General features: G+C 36.6%; 1 protein-coding gene and 1 long non-coding RNA gene across 2 annotated transcripts; one reads left to right on the top strand and one right to left on the bottom strand.

Moving 5' to 3' along the window:
- Positions 1-1094: 1094 nt before the first annotated feature.
- LOC115925168 lies at positions 1095-3501 on the bottom strand. The gene is made up of 2 exons (XR_004064578.1): positions 3282-3501; positions 1095-1518 (listed from the first exon to the last, which is right to left on the bottom strand). It is a non-coding gene; the product is annotated as an uncharacterized LOC115925168 (long non-coding RNA).
- A 27-nt stretch (positions 3502-3528) lies between these two features.
- On the top strand, positions 3529-12422 carry LOC115925169 (V-type proton ATPase 21 kDa proteolipid subunit-like). The gene is made up of 7 exons (XM_030988564.1): positions 3529-3752; positions 6121-6169; positions 8068-8151; positions 8784-8861; positions 10308-10432; positions 11120-11310; positions 12157-12422. Exons 1-7 carry the CDS (start codon positions 3689-3691, stop codon positions 12193-12195), a joined length of 630 nt encoding a protein of 209 aa, XP_030844424.1. The 5' UTR covers positions 3529-3688; the 3' UTR covers positions 12196-12422.
- The last annotated feature ends 1699 nt before the right edge of the window (positions 12423-14121 follow it).

A 14121-nucleotide genomic window follows, 5' to 3' on the forward strand; every position in this document is an offset into this window, starting at 1 on the left:
AGTGAAACCTCATAGTAACATGGTCTTTTGACATCATTATTCATCAGGTATAATAATAAATTTGAAACTGATTACCCTCAAATGTACACAGTAGATACAACAAGCCAAAGAGTGCACAATCTTATGGGTTTACATCTAGTGACATTATTCCATATAATTGTTCTGTTATCAAATCTCTTCAAAAGCAGTTTTCCATTTTGGAACAAAATTCAAACCTATGTACAAAACGATCTACGGGTGTGTATATGGTGTGCAACTGTGCATTACACAAGCTTTTCAATTGCCACACATCTGTGAATTCTTCTCGTTTATTGAAAATGGGCTCACTTGATGTGAATTTCTTGCTTTTCATCTTTAATGATGTAAATCACTTGGTTGAGAACAATCCAGACAATTTTTTATAAATGTAATGCTTCCTGGGAGAGTCGCTGCCCGGCAAGCAGTAGATGGCAGGTTCAAATCCCGCTGGTTCCAAGATTTTTTCTGACTTGTGTTTTTTCAATACAGGTCGATCAATCGACCTTATTGATACAGATCGATCAATCGATCTTATTTACTGGGTGGAATGCCACAAATATATTTAATAATCCAGACAATGTTATAAAAAAGGTCTACATTTTTATCTCAGGTTATCCATACTGTACCTGCAGAATCAAAGCACATGTAGAGTGCAAATAATTTGCAAAAATTATAGCAACTGAATCAGATATTGCAGGTACAATTATGAAGCTTATAGAGTAAATATTCAAATACAGTGTACCTCACAACAACTCAAAATTCAGGTACATTTTGTTTAACCCCTAATTTAATCAACTCTTCTAAGTTCCTCTTTAGTTTGCCTTCGTGTAAAGTTAACAAACAGAAAATTATGGTTAGGTTGTGCAACTGTCACAATGTGTCCCAAGAATTTTATTTCATTACACAGAACAAAAGTCTCAGATTGTTCTGTTATTTTAAAAGATTATTGAAAGCTCTCTCCAGTTTTAAACGGCTTCACAGTCAATCATCCAGTGGATAAGCTATGCAGACAAGAGGCAAAATATAAAAGACCGATCTGTCTTTGTAGTTTGTACGAATGAAGTTCTATGTTTTGGTTTTTTTTCCTGAAAATGCGTTCTCTCCAAAGTTGTGTTGAAGTAGGTCAAGCTGATCCTGGCTAATGAGCTTGCTTTCGTGGACTTCCTGCAAGAGAGTCCTGGTTTTTCCACCTTTCCTGTTTACCTTGTTTCACCACTTTTTTTTTTCTTGGCATCCTGCACTTGCTGTCTGGTTATATTCAGTTTCTAATCAACTCAGACAGAAAAAGAATAGTCATGTTCTTTTGTAATGTCATAGGGTTTCTTTGGAGTCATAGGGTTTCTTTGGAGGCACAGGAACACTTTCGGATGTTGTACATGGTTTTGCTGGGAGTCTGGAGCCATGGGTCTGTTTATAGGGAGGACGTCCAGGAAAGACAGTAGGCACAGCTCTAGGAAGGAGATGTGGTGTGTAACATCCTTTCCTCTCTTGGGTGTATTCCTGCATTACAATAAAAGCAAATGGAAACAATATTGAGTTTTTTCTCATAACATGACAATTGTTCTACTATTCATGCTATTTCATGTGATTTTTAAGACTGAAACTTGAAAGCAGCTTCCAGCCAAATAAATAAAATAATGTTATTTGATAGAAATAGTGTAGTGTGCGGTGGGATTTTTAGGCTAGCCTAAGGTAGTTGGATAACTCCTGTGATGTGAAATATGGCAGGCTAGCCTGGCTTAGACCAAAAGCTTCAGTCTCTCTATATCGTTGGTTGTTCTACTGAGACTGCGTCTGGCTGTCACTAGACCTCTGATTATATTATGGGGAATGTCAACAAATGTCAGTTTTATTAAAGAAATGACCCATATCAGACGGTTATTTCTGTCTAGCCTGGCTTTGCCTTTCAGGCTTTAGAAATTAGAGACTAGAGTTTAGATCTAGAGTCTAGAGTCTAGCCTAGATATAGACCGAAAGCTTCAGTCTCTATAATCGTCGGTTGTTCCACTGAGACTACGTCTGGCTCCACTAGACCTCCGGTTATAGAGACAGAACGACTGCCTATGCCAGCCTGTGTTGAACTTATTCCGCTAGATTTTAGCCGCTAGGCCCCTCCCACAAACTTGCCACGGCCGTATTGTTATGCCCCCAAAATCCCCCAAAATGTCATTTTACCTCGTTCATTTCCAATTTTAAATTAGGCCTAGGCTATAATACATCGGTTCCACTTACTAACTTGATTGATATAATCCGTTTAATGGTCCCTTTTAAGGAAATTATCGGTCAAAATCGACATCCATGTTGAAAATCTTGCAAGCCGTGTTAAACTCTCGCTGCCGTCAATCTCATCCCTTCTAGTCTACGCCGAAGGCAAAATGATTATGAAGGAAAAACTGTGATAACGCCATTACGAACGTGTAGATGGCGCACAGTTTTTCCTTCATAATCATTTGGCCTTCGGCGTAGACTAGAAGGGATGAGATTGACGGCAGCGAGAGTTTAACACGGCTTGCAAGATTTTCAACATGGATGTCGATTTTGACCGATAATTTCCTTAAAAGGGACCATTAAACGGATTATATCAATCGATTTTGTAAGTGGAACCGATGTATTATAGCCTAGGCCTAATTTAAAATTGGAAATGAACGAGGTAAAATGACATTTTGGGGGATTTTGGGGGCATAACAATACGGCCGTGGCAAGTTTGTGGGAGGGGCCTAGCGGCTAAAATCTAGCGGAATAAGTTCAACACAGGCTGGCATAGCTATAGGCAGTCGTTCAGTCTCTATAACCGGAGGTCTAGTGGAGCCAGACGTAGTCTCAGTGGAACAACCGACGATTATAGAGACTGAAGCTTTCGGTCTAGCCTAGATATAGATCTAGACTAGTTAAAAATAAAATATAAAGTCAGAAGTTGACATTTGATTTTTATCTTGAAATTAGATAAGATAAAATTAATTATATCCTTTTATTTAATAGAATCAAACTCATGGAGTTATATTTCCGAGTTGGACTCTCTGGCTCTTGGAGTTGCGAGCGACTCCAGCGCAGCAGAATTTTCCCATCACCGTCCCCAGAACCTTAACCCATGCCTGCCCCAGCCAGGCGGGCGTGGACTGGCGCGCTCCGCTGCTGCAGGAGCTGCGGTGGCTTGTCATGAGACAACCCGTGCCGGGTACAGACTACAGTACAGTCACTGCATAAACTACATTTTTAGCTCCAAAATCTCCTTATTAATCAACATAACATTAAGAAGAACTTACTTGTGAACTATTAGGCAGTTCCCTTTCTTTCTTCGGTTCGAACATCCAAATGCATCGCACGAACCTGGCTTCTCCAAATTTTTCCACGTATGTTGTGCACAGTATCTTGTTGGGTCGTTCGTTTTTCTGCCCTCCTTAGTAATGGCGGCCACCGCTCCAGGTCAACACAGCAATTTGAGCGAGTACGCCCTCTAGTGTTATTAAGTATATATCTCTATGGTTATATATTGCATATGGGGGTCAGCCCGGAAGTCATGTGCAAGCAAGAGGTCATGTCATATGTTTCTTTTGGAATGAGTATTTGTGTCTGTCAAGCCCTGAAAAGGAACATGATTTACTGATATTTGGGCGTTCTGGAGACTGGACGAAATTTTGTGTTACTCTATCGTATATAAGATATAACAGCCATGGGTTACAGCTACAGATTGTACTCAATTTTAGGGATACTGAGCGCCGTAGCCACTGGAATAGGTAAGAACTCTGCCAGATTTTCTGTCGCATATAATCAAGGCTTCAAGCGCTGTTACGCTGGTAGTTCGTGCCCGGCCCATCGGCAGTCTGTGCAGTGTAGTCGCAGGCTGTGCATTGCGGTGTTCGCAGTGCATGCAGTGCAGTGCATTGCAAAGCCATTCTCATAATCATGTCATAAACATAGACAAGGATCTCTACTTATAATAGACAGTTGCTTGGCCTTTTTGGCAACTGCAATTATTGGTTGCTTATAATCTGGTTATAGACTCTGTGTTTATTAATTGAGAATATTTAGATCTAGGTCTATGCAATGTTATTTGTTAAACCTTTTTTGGTCCGAGAATAAATAAGGATCGTCCGCATAAACAATGAAGGATAGATCTATCCATTCCTTGTAAACGGGGAAAAATTGCGTACTAAAAATTGAGGATCGTCTGTGAAAATGCAGGCGATCTTTACCGATCTACGCATTACCATTGGCGATGCGAAAAACAGATTCCGTGATGATGCTCCACCATGATGCATTTCTCACTTACGCAGCATGCGCATGCAGCACAGACTCTTTCACGTTATTAAGGATAAATCCTCGGGAAGACGGACAAGCCATAAAAATAGACGGTGAACTGGGGGTATTTTATTACGCGGAATCTGTTTTTCGCATGGCCAGCGCACGGTTAGTGAACCCGACACCCGCAGAGGCAGAGCGCTGATGAAAAAAAAAAGTCTGCCAAACTGTGGACAATCCTTATTTTTTAGGATGCAAATTGCCCGCATTTACGAGCATATCCTCGTTTATGCGGACGATCCTCATTTTCAGACCAGCGTCCCTCCTGCTGACAGTGACACATCAAATCACATTGTCTCTTGAGATTGTCTTCTTTCTTAATCTTTATTTGATTTTTTGTTGTAATATTGAATCAACACAAACGATGATCATGGTGACATCATGATGACTGAAGTCATCTTTCTTTCACTCCTGCATAGGTCTACTATTTATTGATTATTTTTAGTGTGTTTGTAAATCAATGAATTCTTTAAAATGGAAGGTCTTCAAAAATGGATATCATGGAGTTGCCAGTTTGCATTAGATCAATTACGATTAGTCTAGGACTATTCAGGACTAGGTCTACAAACTTTAGAAAATTCATCATGGGTCAACATTAGATTTAAGTAGAGGTCAAACTTTTTTCTTTTCTTTTATTCAATCACAAACATGCACTAGATCTAGATCTAAACTGTTTCTCTAATTTTGTGCTTCTATTAAAACCAATTTAATATCAAGGTGGACTTTTCTTTACCTTTATCGCGAATACTGGAAGAATGCTGAGGCAGCAATCAAGCTTCCAGGTCTATCTTCTTGTACTCTAGCTTAATACTTCTCATAATAAACAAACCAGGAAGGCAGAGGGGCAAGAGGTAGCATCTTGACTGCATACATCCCATGTCACTTTGATTCATGTTTAGACAGGAGCAGAATCTTTTGATGTAGAACAAGTCTGTTCAAGATTTAAAGGGATCTGGTAACTTTGTCTCAGATTCCGAAACAAAATTCTGGATTTAGCTCATGATGCAATGATAATTACAAACCTTTAGGTCAGTCAGGAACCCCGTGACTTTTACAAGCCGATCACCTGTCTGATTATCAAGATATTTATGATTGGAATTACAAATTTTGAAAACCGTTCGCCTGACGGTTTTCATAACATTACAGTCTATTGGGGAAAACGAGTATGGTAAAACCGGTCACTCAAAGATTTTTACTTTTTTGAGGCACTTCTTGATCATTTTGAAGCGCAATTTTTTTAGGGCTTCAATATTACACCATATCACAGACACTGATATCACGTAGGGCCGTGTATCTCAGATTTAACATTGTTAAACGATCCCTTTAACTCAGACTTATAATCATTCAGATTTAATCTGAATTCATAAAGAACAGTCACTGGTCAGTTTCGAAATGTTTGGGCTTTAATTATCTTCAAATGTGTGCCTGCAGCTCCCCCTCTCTTCATTTAAAAAGACCGGCTTCATAAATTGTGCTCAGGTTATTAACTATTGTGTAATTTTACATCGTAACAGAGCAAACATTTCTGAGAAAATGATAATAATTCATCAGGGTTGAAGAGTACATCATAGCCTTCAATGATTTTGTACCTTGCAAACATTTCCTGACACAACTAAAAACTAGATCTTTTTTTCCTAGGCTGAAATTTCAAATATGTTCGGCTTGTGGCGGATACATGTATGTGAGCATTATGAATATTGTTGAAGTGGTTTGACTTTAATGACGCGGTACTTTAGAAATTCTTTTGATAATGTTCATTCTTAAGGTGACATTTTATTTTTTCATGTTTTATTAACTTTGCAGTCCTGTGGTATCTGCTGACAGATCAACTATACAGACTAGATTTCGGATGGTAAGTACATACATGCAAACCCTGTCTTGCAGATACTCTATGTTGATGTATGAAGGGGTGACCAAAGTTCGCGGATATTTTTCTTTTCTTGCATATTTCAAAAAATCCAGATCAACATATATCATGTTCCATACGTCATAAGATTCGTAATTTATCATATAATCGGATTATATAACATTCCAAGGCTTTATTTACTTCAAATCAATGATAAGACGAGAATATCGGAAGCCTTACCACTACCGACGTCCGTCAAAAAGTGTGACCTAAGTTTGCGCATGATATTTACTGCCCTCTTGTGATTGGCTTTATATATGTAAACATTCCAAAAAGTTACGTAGTTTCAATCAGAAGCCGAACTTTATATTGAAACTTTGAAAAATATAATAATTTCTCTCTATCATTGAAATATTGCCCGATAAAAATACCCTTGTTAAATTTTGCAAATAAAAGACAATATTTTTCACTGTTTATGTGTTAATGTCGATGTAGTCCCTATCTGCATGTCATTTGTTTGTTTGAAAAAATTATCATGTGTCTCCATTTTATATGTCAGCCATACACGAGTTCTCGCTCTTTGTCTCTCCTCTTTCCCCTTTTAAATTTGTATTCTTACGAAACCCATAGATTCATTGAAATTCACAAACACAGATACGGTGGAAGCAGGCGCGCAGGTTCCGTTTTTCGCGTAAGAAATTGGAATTTTATCATTATTTTTCGGAGTCGATCCCTCTAATAAACTGATTTTCATGTAAAAAAAACACAATTTGTTATGATAAAAAGCGTGAAAAAGCTAGCTTATTCACATTTTTATGCCGCATTTTGACCTTTGGAGTTGTCGACGGTGCTCAAAGATTTCGTTGTCTCAGTCCCACACAGGCATCGCGTATCGTTCTCCTGTTATATGGGCTTTAGTGTTAGTACGCGAACTTTGGTCACGCGCGAACTTTGGTCACACCACCATACATGTAACATAAGATAATATTGAGTTCTGAAGATAGACAAAGTTACAGAACCCAAATAAACTTGACTGGATAGTCGAGAAATCAGCCAAACAAATTCAATGGCAAATGTACATGTACATGTATGATGCATTACTGATTAGTGATGAGCAACAACAAAAAAGGTGAGGAAAATGAGATAGTTCCGTCTGCAGTTCATTGTTCAACGCTAGGAGCCTAGGACGTGGGCCCCATGAATGGTTTTCAGTGAATATGACTTCCACCTATTTTTTGTTTTTTTTTCCATTTTGTTTGTCCAAACAAGCCATGTACATGTACACTGTCTGTACATGTACATGTCTGACATTTTGCTGTAACCTGTAAGTAAATTTTTCTTGAGAATGCAGGTTTACCAAACCTCAAGATTACCTTTGAATCACCTAAAAATATTTTACTCACATGTACATTTGAGATTCCCTGCTTGTGTACTTGGTACAGTATCATCTTTAAACGTTACTTCTGTATTTTTTATTTAGCAAGTTTAAATACTGAATACACTGTGAATAATGGTAAAAAAACAGCTTACGACTAGATCATTCAGATCAACCCATCCATACATACTGTACAGTGTGCACTAAGAAATTGTATTCATGTCAACTTTTGTTCAGGCCTTGATATTCCCCCCTGATAAATCTGTAATCCTCTACCATTCACACATGAACAAATTGTGTGTGTGTGTGTGTGTCTTCAAGAGAATATTAATGTTTGCTGCTTTTCTTGCTTGTGAGCATGGGTCATAACAAATTATTATTACCAGCATTTTTTGCATTCAGTTTTATTTCTTATGAGTAAGAGTTTATTAATAGCCATACATTTGTATATGTTATCAATGTTATCAACTATTATAATTAATTAAGTAATACAGCCTTTTATGACCTTTTTTGTTGTTTATCTTACCAGGTTCCTGCTAGCCATACCGCCCTACATGTGGGCTGACATTGGTGTGGGTTTATCAATCTCACTCTCTGTCGTAGGAGCAGCATGGTGAGATATATATATGTTTTATTTACCAATTCTGTTACTGATGAGATACAAATAAATTTTATCTTGAGAAGTTGAGAGACTGTATGTGATATCATATGCCACATACAGTACCATAAATAATACTGCTGTACACTGATCGTCACATCAAATGTTACCCCTGATGGTAATTGGGTGAAGTTTATTTCATCACATGATGTGCAATCTACATACCAATCAATTGCACAGATTCTTTTTACGATGGATATAATGCCATATGACAGTGGCTAAATATGAACAAGCAATATTGTATGAGGCATATATTTTGATTTAAGATTGATTACCGGTGTGTTGGCTATGTCAGTAGAGCGTCCGCCTCACAACCGGGAGGTCGTGGGTTCGAACCCCGGCCGTGTCATACCAAAGGACATTAAAAGACGGGAGTTGCTGCTACCTTGTTTGGCGTTCAACAATAAAGGGATAGAGCAACATCGATCTGGCGCTGCTCAGTTGCTGTTGGGCTCATGATCAATTGGGCAAAAAGAATTTCCATTTTCGGTTTAACTTAATAAAATTTGGAGTGGACTTTAAAAGATTATTATTATTATTATTAATAAAGTTGGAATGAAAGTTTTACACTCTTTTTCCTTATGCAGGGGTATTTTCACAACAGGAACAAGTATAGTTGGAGGAGGTGTAAAAGCTCCACGTATCAGAACAAAAAATCTTATCAGGTAAGTCGGAATATTGAACCTTGCAACAACAAAAGAATTTACTCATGTATCACTCACTATCTAGTGTTGTATTTCATGCAATCACTAAATTATTGAATTTTCTTGTTCTTAGCGTAGCACATGTTTGTTTATAAATTGATACATATGCAAGTTGAGATAGGGTGCTACCGTTGACACGTACGGGCTGCCCAGGGCAACCATGTTAGTGGCTTTATTAGACTTGTGAGAGGACCATGCAATTATATATAATGAACAAAACTCATCAATGTGAGGGATAGTCGATTGATGAATTTGAATAACTTTGAATGAGATTTGTATCAATTTAAAAAGAAATCGATATACATGTATACACATGAACAGTATCTACACTCATGCTTATTTGAAATGTGATGCCCATAGCAAGGGAAGGACGTTACCTATAACTCAACTTGAAACAGGAAGTGATAGGTATGCGACACAGGAAGGACTAGGTATAGCGATTGCTCATTCAATGACAACATTGATTAATATCAATCCACCAAGTGTTTGGATTGAAATTTGTTAATAGTATAAGAAATTTATAATATTAATAAAGGCATGATCTTTATGTACTCTATCAATAAATTGGAATTTTTAGTAACCAGTTTCTAACATACATGTATAGTTAGTTGGCTCGGATGCCATATGAATCAAGTGGAATGGGTATACAAATAATGGAGAAATTGTATTACTAAATAGTCCTAAAAAATGAACATGAGACATGAAAATATGATTCATACTGAGTATTTCTTGTTTAGGAGACAATATACACATACAAATGTCAGCAAAAGAAATGTAAATTTTTAAGCAGAAAGATCGCACTTGCTTAGTTTAATTCAAGTCGTTACTTACATGTACAGTGTTGGCATGAAAGAAAGTGTGTTTTGATGCATTTGCTTTGTTTTGCACAAAAGAGGGGTAAATTCATTGCAGGTTTTTTATGTCAAACTGCATTGAAGTTATTGGGAATGGTACATGTACACTGTAGATCAAGACTTAATTTTGTATTGTTAGGTTTCGAAATCATATCAATGATAAATTGATTCAATCTTCATCAAAGAACTTGAGTAGCCATGAATTGTCGTGCCAAAGCCTGTGTGGACCACTGGACGTGACTTGTGTAGTGACTCGATAAGAAGAGAAGATAACATCTTCATCAAAATTAACATATAGTAAAAAGCCTTGCATGTAAATGTTGATTTATGGGACCAACTACGACAACTAACTGTAGTTATATATGGAATATGATGACAGTCTATTTAACTATTTGAAGAGCATCCCTATTCATGTGACACTGTACTATGACTTCCTTTCATGTACAAATGAGAAAGCCCATGAATTATTTGTCACATTAACCATAACTCAACCTTCACTTAAAATTTAGAATACAGTGTTGACTTCATTTTTCTGTGTCATCATTCAATGCAGCATTATTTTCTGTGAAGCTGTGGCCATCTACGGAATCATCATGGCCATCGTCCTCTCGGGTCTAGTCAAGGATTTTGGAACCAATCCACTTAAAGAAGAGACGGTGGCTGCTAATTATCTAGCAGGTAAGAATGCGCAGTTGGTCTACTGGCTTATGTGTCAAATCTGTGGATGAACATATTTCACTCTGTTTGGACCTAGAATAAACAAGTTCCTGGCGAGAACCTTGCTACATTTTAATTGATATAGATAAATGTATAGCGCAGCTACTAATATACTCGACTGTGTTGTGATGAAAACAAAAATAAATGCTACTTCACAGACACGCAATAAAAAAACTTTTCAAAAGCTCCTGAAAACAAGTGCATTTTCAATGAAACTTTGAAGACAGCAACTGATGATTGAAGCTTTTCTTATGTCTAAGCGTAGGGTTATTGCTGAAAGTGCAAGAGTAACTTTAATTTGTTTTTGTGTGAAGTAGCTTTAGAAGCAGCTTGTCCTGTGTACTTTGTAAGTTATGTACATTTGGATGTGATTTAAAAGATAATAATTCAGAAAAATAATTTGGGGCTTATCTGTATCACTATTTACATTTAATTACATGTTTATATTCAAGGAGCTCATACTATGAACTATCATTCCTTGATGATAGGGGAAGAACAATATGTGTCCAAGTGCCCAGAATCAAGTCACTTGTTGAGGATAGAATGAGGAACTGTATATTTTGTCCACTTTCTTTGTCCACCATGTTCATAGTGTATGTATGGGACATATTGGTGACTATGATATCTTCTTTTAAAACTCTTCTTCAGGTTATGCCATCTTCGGTGCTGGTTTGACTGTAGGCTTCACCAATCTAGCCTGTGGTATCTGTGTGGGCATTGTGGGTAGCGGAGCGGCCCTAGCTGATGCCCAGAATGCTAGTCTCTTTGTGAAGGTCCTCATCGTTGAGATCTTTGGAAGCGCTATTGGTCTGTTTGGTGTCATCGTTGGTATTTTACAGGTAAGTTGCTTCAATTCTTATTCCTACATGAGAGTTGCATCTGATTTTAATACTAGGTGCTGCAACCCTAAGAAATATATATCATGTTACCTGAAGTAGGTTTGGTATTTAAGGCAACATGAGTGTACCTATCTGGTAATACAAATTACCAAAGATCATGCTCACAAATTTCAGTGCATTTAAAGGCAAGTGAAATTTGTGTGGGCATAGGTGATGTCATGGCAAAATTGGGCTTACAAGTAATTACAAAATTATCCATTAAAGGGATCGTTTAACAATGTTAAATCTGAGATACACAGTCCTACATGTTATCAGTGTCTGTGATATAGTGTAACATTAAAGCCCTAAAAAAATCGCGCTTCAAAATGATCAAGAAGTGCCTCAAAAAAGTAAAAATCTTTGAGTGACCGGTTATACCATACTCGTTTTCCCCAATAGACTGTAGTGTTATGAAAACCGTCAGGCGAACGGTTTTCAAAATTTGTAATTCCAATCATAAATATCTTGATAATCAGACAGGCGATCGGCTTGTAAAAGTCATGGGGTTCCTGACTGACCTAAGGGTTTATAATTATCATTGCATCATGAGCTAAATCCAGAATTTTATTTCAGAATCTGAGACAAAGTTACCGGATCCCTTTAAGGAATACTAAGGAGCGCCAGCTTCAGGATTTTATCAGGCACAGGCACTGCCTCCTCTCTGTTTCAAGCGTTTTCAGAATTCATATTGTGCAAAAAGTGTGGGGCTAGAGTCAATACAAATGTTTATAATTTACATGCAGTTTGTCGTCAGTTCTAAGCTGAACATATATCTCTCTATTTCTCTCTCTCTCTCTTACAATACAGGCCAGCAAATATTCTTTCAAGACTGACAGTACAGCATAAAGCTGAGTGTTAGGATAGAGATGGTTTATTGACTCATCAAAAGGGCAAACATAGTATGCATCAGTTCAACCATACCAACAATTTTATTTCAATCTGAAAAGGTGCAAGCACTGGATCATCCCTATTTCATCAACATTAAAGTGTTGCAACAAATATACTGTAGATTTATTATCAGCATACATTAAAAGCAGGTACAGTCATATCTGTTAACTAAATTGCCACCAAAAGGGAAACAAATAGAAAAATAGCCACTGAGGGCTTTCTAGACAGGTTCTACGTTTTTTTATACCAGAGGGAGACATTGTAGGTGACCACAGAGCTGCCAACCATTCCATTCTTGCCGGAATTACTACGTTTTTTCCTCCAAATTACGGTATTACATTTTTTCTTCATAAAATACGTCTTTTAATAATTTAATTTTTTTTTTTTTTTTTTTTTTTTTTTTTTTTTTTTTTTACATACCGCATGTCAAACAACAGCCCTAAAATGGTGATTTGATCACAAATTCAATAGAAAACTAATTTTAAAATTTTAAAAAGAGAAAAATATTTTCAAAAAATGAAATGCCGATAATACCAAAATAACCACCAAATAAATTACCTGCTTGTATGGAAAAAACCGCATGATGAATGAACATTTCTGCATTGGAAGTGTGTCGCGCATGGTTGTAAGTTTCATTTTTATGAATTCCTTTTTTTGGCTTGAAATTCCTTTTTTTTTGTCCTTCATGATTCCTTTTTTGGGTCGCACAAGGTTGGCAGCTCTGTGACCACTATAGGCAGGTTTGACTGTACAAGTATATTTTAAATGTTGGAACCCCATGTCAAAGTATGTCCTACAGTGAGTGAACCAACTCATACTAATTGATATATATGCTCTCATCAAAATGTTTTATGACAAAATAATCTTTGACTTTCTACCATCACGTTCCTGTTAATATCGTGATGAAAAAAACATGCTCAATTTTTTCTTCATTTCTTTCCTGTAGGAAAAAACCCTCAAAGGTTTGAAGAACTTGAAATGTGTTATCAATAAAGACTCATAGTTATGCCTGTTTGTAAAACAACTGATGCAACTATTGTCATGTCAGGAAACCCCAATGTAGATGTATATGTATATGCATAATGTTGACTAAGCAGTAATTGAGACAAAGCATTTGCTAATTTTCTATTGTATTGTGACCAAAACTAGCAGAATCACTTCTAAGTAAACATTTCTCGTTTTTTGAAGGCCAAGTTAAGGACAACCTGTTTTATTTTCATGTATAAATACACCATTTTCGCATATGAACACTGGTACATTTCTCAATGAGTGGTTGTGAATTAAAAATAATTTAAGATAAAAAAAATTCTTTTGAAGAGATATCAAAGATTTCATTTTTACTCAAATTTGTGATTAGTTTTATGCCTCTACCACTATTGGAGGCTTTATGTTTTCAAGTTATTAAAGCCAAAATGAGGATGAGATCATCTTTCATATTTTCATGTGTAATAACCAACCATTCCACATGTCTTTTGACAGATTTGTCTTTTTCTAACTTCGTGTCTAGATAGAGCATGTTTGTTGAGTATGATCCTTAGTAACCTCGGCATATCTGTGATGAGATGCAGCTAGAAAGAAGTGTAGTTGAGAAACAGAATATTGTTGTATTGTCAAACAAAAGAAATCAGTGTATATATAAAAGTGAAATAACTCAGTACTCAAAGCAAGATATATTTGAGTTACCTTAGATATTTGGTATGAAATTCTTTTATTATTGTGATAACTGTTGTGAATGCCAGCAGTGGTGTTAGGGAAATCTGAAGAGTTTATAATGTATGATTATATTTCAAAGTTTTGTTGGAAAATTATGTAATAGATATTTATATCATGGCATGTTGATGATTGTTACATAGAGGTATTAAACATTGTGTATTAGGTTTTTGT

The sequence above is a fragment of the Strongylocentrotus purpuratus genome, unplaced genomic scaffold, assembly GCF_000002235.5.
Source record: "Strongylocentrotus purpuratus isolate Spur 01 unplaced genomic scaffold, Spur_5.0 spur5_contig_840, whole genome shotgun sequence".
Taxonomy (NCBI): domain Eukaryota; kingdom Metazoa; phylum Echinodermata; class Echinoidea; order Camarodonta; family Strongylocentrotidae; genus Strongylocentrotus; species Strongylocentrotus purpuratus.